The sequence below is a fragment of the Zeugodacus cucurbitae genome, chromosome 6 (genome assembly GCF_028554725.1).
Source record: "Zeugodacus cucurbitae isolate PBARC_wt_2022May chromosome 6, idZeuCucr1.2, whole genome shotgun sequence".
In the NCBI taxonomy this organism is placed as follows: domain Eukaryota; kingdom Metazoa; phylum Arthropoda; class Insecta; order Diptera; family Tephritidae; genus Zeugodacus; species Zeugodacus cucurbitae.
The window spans coordinates 27,989,620-28,005,574 of record NC_071671.1 but is presented as its reverse complement, the minus strand read 5'-3'; the positions used below and the strand labels follow the sequence as shown (position 1 = coordinate 28,005,574).

The following is a 15,955-nucleotide window of genomic DNA, read 5'->3' as shown; positions in this document are numbered from 1 at the left end:
AACTAATATACATATACATATGTACATGCATACACACATGAATGACAATGTTATTCTTAGAACATTCATTATTCTTCAGCACAATATTGTTGCAATTTTGACTTTATTTTGTTTTCATTACGTACACATGTTCTCTGTATATGTTGTTGTGCACATTAATTTATGTTTTGGTTTCTATAAATGCGAAAACAAGTTTTGTATTGGGGGCCCGACTTGTAGACTTAAGGTTATCAACATTTGGCCAACGCTTACTTGCAGATACATAAATTACATACATATGATTTCGTATATATGTATGTATGTGTGCCATACATGCTCACGCGCGAAGAGATAAAGCTGACATATAACTTGTAAACAAAAACAAGTAAGGAAAGGCTAAGTTCGGGTGCAACCAAACATTTTATACTCTCGCAATTTATTGATATATTTTTATAAAGATAACACACAATTTGATCTAGGGGAAGTTATGACCCGATTTTAACCGGTTCTGGTACAGAGACGAGACACACTATTAGAAGAAAAATATTTCCTCTGAATTAAATTAAGATACCTGAGAGATTAACCGAAATTTTCGGTGAAAAATTACCGTAGGTCACTGAGTTCTTCATATTCGATATCCGGGGCATTGAAAAGTTATAGTCCGATTTCGACAATTTTTATGACTTACAAACAACCGTTATCTGAACAAAACTATAATACAAAACTATTATCAAAAATATACATATGTACATACATAGGTATATAGCAAACCTTGAAGCAACCAGAGTAAATACTATTTTTTAATGTTTATTGTATTATTTTATTATTGTTATTTTTGCATGGCTAGGTTGTGACCCCTTCTCAAGTTGTAAGAACGAATAATACAATATGTTTTCATAAGTACATCCACATATATTCATACATATTTCGAATGTGTACTTTTTAGTACAACCACTTTGTTATATGGTCTGTGAAAATCAATTTTCTATAGGATATTGCTAAATTAAAAATCATAAACCATACCATATAAAAAACAACGAAAAGTAAAAAAGAAAGGAAATACCGAATTCATTCGGAACAGTGAGAACACTCCCGTGAAATTTAATCTCGATAAAAATTCTGCAATATTACTGCCGAAATTGCGAATGAGTACTTAAGAGTTTACTTTGAAATTATGCTATTGAAAGAGTTATGTGCCGATTTAGTCTCATTCGGGATTATAGAACTTTAGCAGATATATGTACATATTTAAATACATATATGGTCGCAGATAATTAGATGGATACTAGAAGTAAGAAATTATATGTTTATACATATAATTACATTTACATATAATACATTTAAACCTCCGCTTAAGGGCCTTTCTCGTTTAAATGTCTGTAATATTTAAGCCACAAATAAAATTTTTTTGCAATTTTTCTCTTCTAAGTTCCTTTTAATAAGCTTAAGTGCCCATATTTTGCGACATCGGTATTTTTTTACATATAAAATTCCCCGCTTAAGTGCCTTTCCCGCTTAAATGCCTGTAATATTTAAGCCACAAATACAAAATTGCTTGCAATTTTCCTTTTCATATTTTTGGCATTTTATGAGAATTGTCAAAAGGAAAACATATACATAGTTTTGTTATATTTTTTCTTCCATATTTATTGTTAATAATAAGCATTTTTGTTAATAATAAGAAATAAATATGACTTCATTCTAAAAGAAAAAATATGAGATCGAAGTATTTGAAAAAAAGTTTGGTAAGTACCTCGAGGCACTTAAGCGGGATTTATTTAAGTGCCTTTCCCGCTTTATGTCGTAAAAAACGATCGTAATAGCCTTTTCGCACAGCCAAAATATTTTAATAAATTATTGAGGATTTTTGACTTTCGCACAGCTGGATACTCCATTAACGATCAGCTGTTATACGTTTTGGTTTTTTCTGGTCATAAGAAGTTGTAAGTTTCATCAGCCGATTGCTATTTTATCAATAATTACAACCAATGTAGAAAAATTATATTTTCCTTTGGTATGTTAAATCAATCTAAATCAGCGCTATAATTGAGCAAAGGCCGTTTAATTGATCAGTTAAAACTCTTTTGCCAAAAGGTTATTAGCTGAGCAAAATTAATATACTCTGTGTCACATGTTGTTGACGGTACAAAGATTGTGTACTATATACGATTATTATTAATAAAAAACAAGCCCGCAAATTAATGTTCAGTAGAACCAACGGTTCTAATGTCTTGATCAAAACAAATGCTGTTGTCAAGCAGCTATAAATGTTGTTATGGGCGTCAACAACTTGTTGTTATAAAATATCAAGCTATATATATTTTAAGTGTGCAATCACACTCACGAATAATACATACATACATACAAATATCAAATATAGTATCAGAACAAAAGTTGAATGCATGCAAAAAGATTAAAACGTATCTTTAACTCTTAGAATACGCAATCAGAGCACAATATTGTTAAATTTTACATTTTGGCGCAACGTACTAGGTGCCGGGCCACGCATTGCTGTGGATAAGGTATATTTAATTATTTATATATAATTATTTAAATATATAGACAAAAATGTTATAGCAATTGCTGTATCTTGAAGTTAATATTGTCAACAATAAAATCTTTTGCCGCCAAAGTATAGGGATTACTAAATCAGTTATGATACACATAATTATTTTGTACTTGCTTCTCAATTAATTGATTTTTGTCGTGAATAATAGGTCCTACATTGTCTGGCAGATTAATATATTTTGTATTTGGTTGCAGTTCTATTCCACCGCTCCCAATAATAATATTTGTGCTAAGGAATCAATTTGAAGTTGTATGCGATTGAAGTGTTTCAACATTTCGCCATAAAATGTTTTGTAAATGCGTTATTCTCATTATCAAAAGTGCCTAAGGATGTCAAAATAATATGCATCCAATTTGGATCAAAGCGGTCAAAGAGTAGTGGGTAGTGTTGAGAAGACTCTACTACCTTCACTACTTTCTATTTTTTAGTCCTTGCCGAAGTCCGATTTTGGCCATCAAGAATACCAACATTCTCATAGTATCAGTGTGAGCTAAGTTATACTAGGATATCCAGATCAAATTATCGCTTGACCATATGGCCGACCGGACAGACAGATGTTGAGCTGTGACCACGTCCACTTACCTAAAATTGTGTAAATCTTAATGTCCTTCCGTGCTGTGAATCTGTTGCAAAAGTCTTATTTTGTTCTTAACTTGTTGTATTAAGATACCTAGATTGCAATTCAAATTATCGCTTGACCGAATGGCCGAATGGACAGACGGATGGACGTTGCGACTAAAATTTGAAATATAAAGCATCCTATCTTTTAAGTTGGACCAAACTGCAGGTGTGTGCAAAATTTCATAAAAATCAATTCAGTCGTTTAGGCGCCATCCCGGAAAAACAACGTGACATGAAGTTTTTATATATACATACATATCGTCACCTAAAATGCAAAAGGCCGTAACTAACAAAAAATTCAAAATTGACTTTGATTATGAAGTACTTAACCGAAAACACCAAAATAACGACTTTATAGGCGAGAATCAGAAGACCGCAACTACAACTTCAACAATTTCATAAACCAAAAAGCCGTAACCACCTTTTTGTCATTCTCTTTGATTCAATTTCAATGTGACACATTGTGTAATCCGTAATTACAGTTGTTTTCATTATCTTTCATCCTTTATCAAATTGTGTTATTGTGTTTTGCCTTTCTTCAATACAGGCAAAAAATCCGGAGAGCCAACTGTTAATATGATCCGTGCCTTGGCATATGATCCATGTGGAATAATTTATTATAAAAAAAAACAAATATCAACGACGATTATAACGTTTTGCCACAACGTACACAACAAAAATTTAGGGACATCGAACCTTCACAGTTACATACCGAAAGAATATCAATATCCAACAAGTAAGGAAACGCTAAGTTCGGGTGTTTAATAGAATAACGAAAATCGTTATATATAGTATATGAGGGCTGAGGTAATTCCTGAACCGATTTCATTCATTTTCACCAGCAGGGTACACTATATCCAAGACTATACACTCACTTAATTTTGCTAAGATATCTCACATATTAACGAATACATATGTATATGCGGAATAAAGCCCACCGTATTGAAAAACCTATAATTAGATATATGGAAGCTGGGGGAAGTTATTACCCGATTTTAACAAACAGAGACACACTTTCCTCTGAATTACATTAAATCATCTGAGAGATTTACCATATTATCGGTTAAAATTTACCCTTAAGCGCTGAGTTCAACATATTCGATTTCTGGGGCTTTGAAAAGTTATAGTTCGTTTTCGACAATTTTTTCTCAAGTGAAGCCAGAGATGATATGCCCTATTTGTGTAAAGTTTATTCCGCTATCTTCATTGGTTCCTTATGTATACTTTATAAAGTGAACGAATCAGATGGAATTCAAATTGAGTTACATGGAAAGTAGGCGTAGTTGTGAACCGATTTCGCCCATATTCCACCAGTGTCCACCAGTGTCACCAAGAAAACATTATATACCGAATTTCATTGAAATCTGTCGAGTAGTTCTTGAGATATGGTTTTTGACCCATAAGTGGGCGACCCCACGCCCATTTTCCATTTTGTAAAAAAATCTGAGTCCAGCTTCCTTCTGCCATTTCTTCTGTAAAATTTGGTGTTTATGACGTTTCTCGTTAGCGAGTTAACGCACTTTTAATAATTTTCAACATAAAATTTGTATGGGAGGTGGGCGTGGTTATTATCCGATTTCTTTAATTTTTGTACTGTATAAGGAAATGGCTAAAAGAAACGACTGTAGAAAGTTTTGTTTATATAGCTTTATTGGTTTGCAAGATATATACAAAAAACCTATTTGGGGGCGGGGTCACGCCCATTTTTCCAAAAAAATTGCATTCAAATGTGCCCCTCCCTAATGCGATCCTATGTTCCAAATTTTATTTTCATAACTATATTTATGGCTTAGTTATAGCTCTTTATGTATTTTTGGTTATCGCCATTTTGTGGGCGTGGCAGCGGTCCGATTCTGCCCATCTTAACCTTCTTATGGTGCCAAGGAACACGTGTTCCAAGTTTCATTAAGATATCTCAATTTTTACTCGAGTTACAGCTTGCACGGACGGACAGACAGACATCCGTATTTGAACTTTACTCTGATCACTTTGGTATATATAACCCTATATCTAACTCGTTTAGTTTTAGGACAACCGTTATGTGGACAAAACTATAATACTCTCTTAGCAACTTTTGTTGCGAGAGTATAAAAAGAAATGGGAACACTTGCAGGAACTTAAATTTTTACTTCCGGCTGACTGCCACAGCTTTCATGATAATATACCCTTTACATCTTAAACCTATTCTAATTTGCTATTTGTATTGCAGGTTTTGCTGTTTTCAAATGAATTATTTTGTTCTTCTTAACCAGTTTAATTCAATTTTATTCTCTCGAATTAAATGTATTGATTAAGTAATTTCTTTTGTGTTAAAATACTTACAATAAATAGATACAAAAAGACATAACTTGTTAAAAACTTTTTTAGTTACAGCCAAAAGCACATTTTATTATTTTAATAATTGCTTTCATTTTATACACAATTTTTTTCAAGTAGTTACGGCTTTTTGGTTTCAGAAAAATAGAGTGCTAAAGGCCGTAACTAACATTTCTTAAAAACTGCTTTTTTCCCATTAATTTGGTTTTCAGAAACAAATCCGTCTTTGTTTTCTAAGCTTAAATCTACAATTTGGATATTTAGCTTTAAGTAGTCTTTAATCTATAACGTTTTTTGCTTCTCCTGTAAAATACTAAAAATGTTAGTTACGGCCTTTTGCATTTTAGGTGACGATATGTATATTAATGTGAATGTGTTGATGGTGATATACAAAAACATGTGTCTGGCTGTGTGTGTATATGAAAATTTTTGAAGTAAAAACTTCTTATGGCGCGTTGGCCACTTTTGTGGGTGAGCATTTTCAGCCGTTCTCGCGACAGATGAGATTTTACACATATATACTCCGCGTGTATTCTTATAATATATGTATACTAAATCTGTAACCTAAAGTGTAAATAGAATTAATAAAAACATTGTTGTAGTGCTTTTGTATACTATAGTGTTACTATATTTTGTCAGACAAGATAGAGAGCTTTCAACCTATACGGACGTGTATTTGATGCGCTCCGTGATTATTCTCTAAAACCTAAGAGCAGACAGCGAAGAAAAGCATAACGCAAGGTGAGAATGCACAAATCAAAAAAGGTCCATCTGTTCAGATTGGCATTGACCGCTACGTCAATATTAAAAGGAAATTAAGTCCTGTGAAGTCAGCGGTCAATCCTAAAAAATTTCAAGGCGGCACGCCAACCAAGAATAAACCTGACGTTTTAAATGGCAACAGATTTGCCGTACTAAGCAGTGGTTCTAATGATGATGCGAAGGTATGCCAAACCGCCCCCAATATATTTGCGCGAGCGTAGCTCAAATACTCTTGTTGCTAAATTAGGCGAAGTTTTGTATCTAACAAAAAACTTTCATATAGTGCCTTTAAAAAAAGGCAATATAGATGAAACGAAAATACAGACATACATTGAGAAAAGTTTTATGGATGTTGTAAAGTTTTTGTCGGATAAAAACAAAAATTATTATTCCTATCAGTTAAAGAGCTCAAAAGGCCTAGCTGTAGTAATTAAAGGTATAGAGTCATCTGTAGACTCTAGTGAAATCAAAGAAGCTCTTGAAGAATGTGGCTTTGAAGTTAAAACTGTCGTAAACATCTTTAACAGAAACAAAGTACCACAACCAATGTTTAGAATTGAATTGATGCCGAATTCTAACCAGCTTATAAAGAACGAAGTGCATCCAATATATAATTTAAAATATTTGCTGCACCGTAGAGTAACCGTAGAAGAACCACACAAAAGAAACGGTCCGGTACAATGCACCAACTGCCAAGAGTATGGGCATACCAAATCTTATTGCACTCTACGCAGTGTTTGTGTGGTATGTGGAGATTTACATCCCACTTCAAAATGTATCCTCAAGAAAGAGGATTTAAACAAAAAATGCAGCAACTGTGGAGGAAGTCACACTGCCAACTACAGGGGTTGTCCTGTTTATAAAGATTTGAAATCGAAGTTGTCACAGGGAATTCAAGCACGACGTAACCAAATGTTACATACTCCCCGTACTGACATTATATATATCACAGACCATATTCCGAAATCTAGTAATATTAAAAATAATACTGTACAAGGGAGCTATGCCAATGTTGTAAAAGGCAACAATGTACAAATACAACCACCGCAAAATCCTCCAAATAGTGGTATTGAAACTATGATCATAAATCTTACGCAATGTATGACACAATTTATGTCTACAATGCAAAACATGATCCAAGATTTAATAAAATCACAAAACCAAATGCTGCAAACCTTATTAAGTAAAAAATGAGCATACTAAACATTTGTATATGGAACGCTAACGGTGTTAACCAACATAAACTAGAGATAATTAGATTTCTGTCTGAAAAAAATATAGATGTAATGTTAATATCAGAGACTCATCTGACAAACAAAAACAATTTTAAAATACCGGGATTTAGATTGTATGTTACAAATCACCCGGATGGAAAAGCACATGGCGGAACGGCAGTATTGGTTAGAAATCGGTTAAACCACTTTACTCTGGGTTCTCATGCTACAGCACACTTACAAGCTACAACAATATCGTTAAAAAATCGGGGTTGTGATTTAAATCTATCGGCTATATACTGCCCACCTCGTTTTAAAATTACAGATAGCGAATTTAAAGACTTTTTTGGAACGCTTGTAATATCAAATGCAGCTGTCATAGCAACACCAAACATAAGCAATAAACCGATTATCCGCAGACAAATCACTAATAATGAAATAGAAAAGCTTGTAAATGAAAAAAGGCGAGCTAGATGTGAATGGCAGTTAAATCGCTCCCCTTCTACACAGCTGCAACTAAAATATGCTGTACGAAAACTAAAAACAGCGCTTAAACGAGAGGAAGAATACCACACTCACAATTATATAAAGAAACTGTGTCCAAATTCAAACAAAGGAAATTCTCTTTGGAAAGCCCAAAAGTCAATGAAGCCTCCAGTCGACTCCAACTTGCCTATAAGAGGCTTGGGTGGAAACTGGGCACGAAGTGAGGAGGATAAGGCAAATTGTTTCGCAAATCACCTAGAAAAGGTATTTGAACCTAATTGCCTAACGAGTCGCTTGTGTCTATTCAAACGTCATCTTCTGAAATTATTAAAATCATAAAAGAGCTGAATCCAAAAAAGTCGGCAGGACACGATAAAATTACTCCAAAAATGCTAATTGAGTTACCAAATATTGCTTTAACAGTTTGCTCTTTAACGCTATTCTCAGTTTCGGATACTATCCAAATTCATGGAAAAAGTCGCAGATCATCATGATAGAGAAACCAGGTAAAGACTTGACACAGCCGTCTTCATACAGACCAATCAGTCTTCTACCCTGTCTTTCTAAAATATTTGAAAAAGTGTTACTATCAAAGATTGCTCCTTTCCTCCATGAAAATAATGTAATACCAACGCACCAATTCGGTTTTCGTGCAAAACATGGCACTGTAGAACAAGTAAATAGAATTACTAACGAAAACAGAAGGGCGTTCGAGTATAGAGAGTACTGTTCTGCTATATTTCTAGATGTGGCTCAGGCGTTCGATAAAGTGTGGCATGACGGGCTTTTATATAAGATTAAAAAAAGCTTACCTCTCGAATAAAACCTTGGAGTCTTATTTAAAAAATAGAAAGTTTACTGTCAAAGTAGGAGACTTCATTTCTGAAGAACGACCAATAAGAGCTGGTGTACCTCAGGGCAGTGTTTTAGGGCCAACTCTATACATAATATATACAGCAGACCTTCCAACAGCTAGTAATATTTTGACATCAACTTTTGCGGATGACACAGCTTTAGTGAGCCGAAACAAATGCCCAATTATAGCATCAAAAGTATTAGGAGCGCATTTGATTTTTGTCGAAGAATGGCTAGCAAACTGGCGTATAAATGTAAACGAACAGAAGTGCAAGCATGTTACATTTTCTCTAAGACCAAAAACGTGTCCGGCAGTTAAAATGAACAATATTTTAGTACCCCAAGCGACTGAAGTAACATATCTTGGTATTCACTTGGATAGAAGGCTCACGTGGAGAAAACACATATCGAGTAAAATAACCTGCATGAAGATAAGAGCAGCACATTTAAATTGGCTTTTAAATAAAAATTCAAAACTTAACCTAGACAACAAACTGTGGGTACGACCTGTGCAACCAATATCGATATAATTCAGAGATTCCAATCAAAAATGCTTAGAACAATCACGTGCTCACCATGGTATATGCGTAATGAAAATATCCATAAAGATCTTGGTATTCTCATGGTAAAGAAAGAAGTAGAGAACAGCAGAAATAAATATTTATTCAAACTCCGCGATCACCCAAATCCATTGGCTAATGCTTTATTACATTCTTGTAATCAATCACGTCTAAAAAGAAGAGATATGCCAGCACACTGAGGAGCAACGTTTCACCAAAACAACTCAATCAATTGGTTGAGTTTGTCTAGTTTTAATTAGAATTAAGATTTTATAACTTATTGTTAGGCTCCAAAGAGCAGATTCAATAAATAAAGAAATATATGAAAAAAAAAAATTTGTATACATTATTACAACTGCTACTCGTCATCACGTAAGTAAATTATTTTTTTATTTTGTAAATAGCTAAAGGGGGAAGCGAGACGCATCTGCAGACAAAAAAAGAAAGAGGCCGAAATGAGTGAGTACGAAGAGCTTGAGAAGCTGGCAGATAGAGGGAATGCTCGAAAATTTTATGAAAAAATGAAGCGACTTAACGAAGGTTTCAAGACCGGAGCATCCTCATGTAGAGACCAAGGTGGTAATCTGGTAACCGATGTCCAGGGCATACTGGGATTATGGAGGGAACACTTCTCCGACCTGCTGAATGGCAGCGAAAGTACAACACCAGGAGTTGGCGAACCCAATTCCCCAATTGATGACGATGGAATAGATGTTCCATTACCCGACCATGAAGAAATTCGAATAGCAATTACCCGCCTGGAGAACAACAAAGCGGCAGGGGCCGATAGATTACCGGCTGAGCTATTCAAATACGGCGGCGAAGAACTGATAAGATGCATGCATCAGCTTCTTTGCAAAATATGGTCGGAAGAAAGCATGCCTGACGATTGGAATCTCAGTGTACTCTGCCCAATCCAAAAAAGGGAGATCCCAGAAACTGTGCCAATTACCGTGGTATAAGCCTCCTAAATATCGTCTATAAGGTTCTATCGAGCGTACTGTGTGAAAGACTTAAGCCCACCGTCAACAAACTGATTCGACCTTATCAGTGTGGCTTTAGACCTGGAAAGTCCACCATGGACCAGATATTCACCATGGACCAGATATTCACCATGCACCAAATCTTGGAGAAGACCCGTGAAAATAGGATCGACACACACCACATTTTTGTCGATTTTAAAGCTGCTTTCGACAGCACGAAAAGGAGCTGCCTTTATGCCGTGATGTCTGAATTTTGTATCTCCGCAAAACTAATACGGCTGTGTAAGTTGACGTTGAGCAACACCAAAAGCTCCGTCATGATTGGGAATGGCCTCTCCGAGCCGTTCGATACCAAACGAGGTTTCAGACAAGGTGACTCACTATCGTGCGACTTCTTTAACTTGATGTTGGAAAAATAATACGAGCTGCAGAGCTAAATAGAGAAGGTACAATCTTCTACAAAAGTGTACAGCTGCTGGTGTACGCCGATGATATTGATATCATCGGAAGCAACAACCGGGCCGTTTGTTATGCTTTTTCCCGCATGGATAAGGAGGCGAAGGGAATGGGTCTGGAGGTGAATGAGGACAAGACGAAATATCTCCTGTCATCAAGCAAACAGTCGGCGCACTCGCGTCTTGGCTCCCATGTCACTGTTGCAGTCATAACTTCGAAGTTGTAGATAATTTCGTATACCTGGGAACCAGTATCAACAACACCAACAATGTTAGCCTCGAAATCCAGCGCAGAATCACTCTTGCCAACAGGTGCTACTTTGGACTGAGTAGGCAATTGAACAGTAAAGTCCTCTCTCGACGAACCAAAATCAAACTCTACAAGTCGCTTATCATTCCCGTCCTGCTTTATGATGCAGAAGTTTGGATGATGTCAACATCAGATGAGTTTTCGAGAGGAAAATTTTGCGCAAGATTTATGGTCCTCAGAACATTGGCAACGGCGAATACCGCAGACGATGGAACGATGAGCTGTACGAGTTATACGACGACATTGACATAGTTTAGCGAATAAAAAGACAGCGGCTCCGCTGGGTAGGTCATGTTGTCCGAATGGACGAAAACACTCCAGCTCTGAAAGTGTTCGATGCAGTACAAACCGGAGGAAGCCGAGGAAGGGGAAGGCCTCCACTCCGTTGGAGGGACCAGGTGGAGAGCGACCTGGTTACACTTGGAATCTCCAACTGGCGCCGAACTGCGAAGGAAAGAGAGGAGTGGCACGCTCTCATCGATTCGGCTATAACCGTCTAAACGGTTGAACGCCAATCACATACATCCATACAAAAATGTGTATATATCTCCCAAACCAATAAAGCTATATAAACCAAACTTTCTGCAGTCGGTCCTACGTACCCCACTACACACTATGAAAATAGTTGAAATCGGATAATAACCACATCCACCTCCCATACAAAGGTTAGGTTGAAAATTACTAAAAATGGGTTAACTAACTAGCGAAAAACGTCAGAAACACTAATAGGAAAAGCAGCCCACACCATTACGGTTGTCCTATTATGTTTAACTGGCTTTACATAATGGTCTGGATCAAATTCGGTTTTGGATGGTCTTCTTAGAAACCATCGAAAACTTTTCCACCAAACAGAACATTTTTAGATGCATCTGCCCACAAGATGTTGCACCATTTTTCTGGTGCTTAAGATAGTGTGTAATCTTGCAAACTAAATTCGTGCTGCTAGATTGTTTTTATATGAAAATAGAATTCCTCGAGCTATGGGCTTTCAAATTATTATCTTTTAATTGTTGGCTAAAAGTTGGGATACCTGAGTTCGAGCTCTTTTTTCTTTAAGCTTAAGAAAGAATGCTGCCTCGTTTATTAGGTACATATATGTAGTAAGTTTTTTTGATATATTTTTTTGTTTGACAAAAATATGTGATTTTTCGGAAAAAGAATAACGCCACGTCTTGCGTAGACACGACAAATGCGGCTAAGGCGCACCGCCTCACCTTTAGACCTGAGTGAGTTAAATGCGGACAGTTCACAAATCCAAACATATGTTAGGAAATGAAGATATCGAATATAAGCACGATTTTGCAATAATGCGTGTATTTCGACGTCACCGCATCGCACTCAATATTTGAAAATCAAACTCGTTTGATTATGGCCGCAATACCGTGCGAGAGAATATGACATTTCCATAGTGAAAATCGAAATTATAATTTTAAAAGTTCAAAACAGAAATATTTTGTGGAATAAAAAGCCATTATTATTATTTTGATAACAGCTGTACATACGGTTTTATGTACGAATGGTGAATGAGATTTATGTACATACATACATATGTAAAACGCCTGAAAGAGCAGGAACTCTCTTGAATCCAAGCAGGACTTATATTGTACTCACGGAATCATCTACGACAAGTCACTTTAACTATTAGCAAAGTAAAAAATTATTAATTATTTATCCAGGTGATATAAAAAAATTAAATTATCCAATTGTCTGGTTATATATTAGCGAGGTTTTTTCTGATAAAGGCTATTAGCGGATATTTCCTCTGATCTTCGCAAATAAAGCTTAATTTCAATGAAATATTTCCTTTGTTTCTATAAAACTATAATCAGTTTTTCCCCCGATTACCTGAATTTTCAAGGAATATTCGTATTTTAATGAAATCAGAGATTGATTGGTTATATCATTATTAACGCCACATTTCTTGAAGCCGACATTTCTTTGTAATTTTACCGTCTTTGAACGTTTAAAATTTATTACAACTAGTATGAATGGCAAGTCAAATTAGTCAGATTGATTGAGCCAGCTGCAAATATTTAGGGCATGCAACCTACGTCAATCGCCACATTTCGTTCAGATTAATACCAGTATTACATAAAAAATATATGTACAGTAATCCCCGCTTAAGTGCCCGTTCATAACATGCAAGACTTTTGAGACACTTAAGCGGAAAAGGCACTTATATGAATCCTGCTTAAGTGCCTCGAGGCACTTACTTAGCAAGCTTTTTCTCAAATCCTTCGAGCTAATATCTTTACTTTTATAATGGAAGTCACATTTATTACTATTATAATCACTTAAGCGGGGATCACTGTATAAACATATCTACCTAGTTCTTTGTGGAGTAAAAACGCTGGTTTTGGAATAAATAAAATGCTGAAGATTCTTTATTTAATTATGACAAATTTAGTGCTAATTCTTCTGGCTAATTAAGAGGAACACTTAATTGTTTATATATGACAAATTTATTTATATCTACATATGTATGCATACCAATATACAAAGAAGGCTCTTGATTTTAAAAAAATTTACAACGAAATAATATTATATTATCGGATATAACTTTTAGACTCATCTCTCATAAACTTGTAATAGCACTAATTTCAATATCAAACATATATTAATGTGTTTTTATTGTTATTTTCATTATCAGCTGGAAGCTATTAAACAAATCAAGAAAGTTCTACTTGATTTCGCCAATCGCCACACGTCGTTCGTTGTCCGTGCAGTATGGCAATTCTGCTCTTCTCACAGCTGGAGCCAAGTCTTACATCAATAAATGCGTCTCTCTATGTCAACCAGATCGTATACATATATGTGATGGAAGTGCAGATGAGAGCAAGCTACTGCAAGAATTGATGCTGAAGCAGGGGACCATTACTCGGCTTACGAAGTACACTAACTGCTGGCTTGCGCGTACTAATCCTGCAGACGTTGCTCGCGTTGAGTCAAAAACATTTATATGTACTGATCGCAAGGACCAAGCTATTCCAGTCACTCCAAATGCTACCGCTGGCGCACTTGGAAACTGGATTTCACCGGCTGATATGGAGCAGGCAGTTAAAGAGCGGTTTCCGAAGAGTATGCGAGGTCGAACAATGTATGTGATTCCATTTTCAATGGGCCCTGTGGGATCGCAGCTTTCAAAGATTGGCATTGAAGTTACCGATTCTCCTTATGTGGTGGAATCAATGAAGATAATGACTCGCGTTGGAAATCAAGTTCTGGAGAAATTACAAAGTAATGGTGATGAATTTGTCAAATGTTTACATTCAGTGGGTACGCCGAAAGACAGAAAAGTTGCGGTACCTTCATGGCCATGCGATCCTGAGCGCACAATTATCCTTCATAAGCCTGACAGCAATGAGATTTTATCTTATGGTTCCGGGTATGGTGGTAATTCTTTGCTGGGTAAGAAGTGCTTTGCATTACGAATTGGTAGCACTATTGCGAAGCGTGAAGGTTGGTTGGCCGAGCATATGCTTATATTAGGTATCACAAATCCGAAGGGCAAAAAAATATATATCGCAGCCGCGTTTCCATCGGCCTGTGGTAAAACAAATCTAGCTATGATGACACCAACACTGCCAGGTTACAATGTGGAGTGTGTAGGGGATGACATTGCCTGGATGAAATTCGATAGCGAAGGAGTGCTACGCGCAATAAATCCCGAAAATGGCTTCTTTGGCGTAGCTCCAGGTACTGCCATGTCTACGAATCCAAATGCCATGAATACAATTTTTAGCAACACTATTTTCACAAATGTGGCATCCACATCGGACGGCGGTGTTTATTGGGAAGGAATGGAAGAACCGAACATTAATAATGTTATAACGACCGACTGGCTGGGTAAACTATGGTCTAAGCAATCCGGTAAACCAGCCGCACATCAAAATTCTCGTTTCTGTACACCTGCTATTCAGTGCCCCATTATTGATCCATGCTGGGAAGATCCACAAGGTGTGCCTATAAGCGCAATTCTGTTCGGTGGTCGCCGTCCAAAAGGTGTTCCACTAGTATACGAGGCGCGTAATTGGTCTCACGGTGTTTTCATAGGTGCTGCTATGCGCAGTGAAGCCACAGCAGCCGCCGAGCACAAAGGGAAAGTAATAATGCATGATCCCTTCGCTATGCGTCCATTCTTTGGTTACAACTTTGGAGATTATCTTAAGCATTGGCTGAGTATGGAAAAAAGAGGAAGAGTACCAAAAGTGTTTCATGTCAACTGGTTCCGTAAGAGCGCAGATGGAAAGTTCTTATGGCCAGGTTTTGGTGATAACTCTCGTGTTTTAGACTGGATTTTCAGGCGTGTGCATGAAGAAGATTGCTATGTGGATAGCCCTATTGGTTATTTGCCCAGCGAAGGTGCACTGGATATAACAGGACTACAGCAAAGCGTCGACCTTAAAGAACTTTTTAACGTGCCTAATGATTTCTGGCAACAGGAAGTCAATGAAATTGAACAGTACTTTAAAACGCAAGTGGGAGAATTTCTACCAAAAGAAGTATTCAACGAATTGACTGAATTGAAAAAACGCGTGAATAAATTGTAATCCACATTTTTGTATATAAATTTAAAAAATATATATATTGGAAATTAATAGTTGATCATCGATGTTTATTTTATTTTGAACTGAAATTTGAAAAGACGGAAGTTAAGATTTATTTTATTTAAAAAGGAAGAATGAGTTTAGTTTGGTTGCAGTCGAATTGGTTTCGCATTTTTATTTGTCATTAAATTGTATGGATGGTTTTATGGTTATGGCGTTGTATATCGGGTTCTACTCATTGCAGTTACTCCTTCTAAGTGCATTTCAAAGCTTAGAAAGAGGAAAGATTGTAGATTTT

General features: G+C 36.2%; 1 protein-coding gene across 1 annotated transcript in view; it reads left to right on the top strand.

The window, feature by feature from the left end:
- The window catches only part of LOC105219475 (phosphoenolpyruvate carboxykinase [GTP]), a 31,276-nt gene extending 15,566 nt beyond the window's left edge, over nt 1–15,710 (top strand). Inside the window, exon 2 of the mRNA XM_011195624.3 lies at nt 13,761–15,710. Coding sequence (XP_011193926.1) covers nt 13,761–15,660 — 1,900 coding nt within the window. The 3' untranslated portion in view covers nt 15,661–15,710. The remainder of the gene's footprint in view (nt 1–13,760) is intronic.
- Nucleotides 15,711–15,955: the final 245 nt, after the last annotated feature.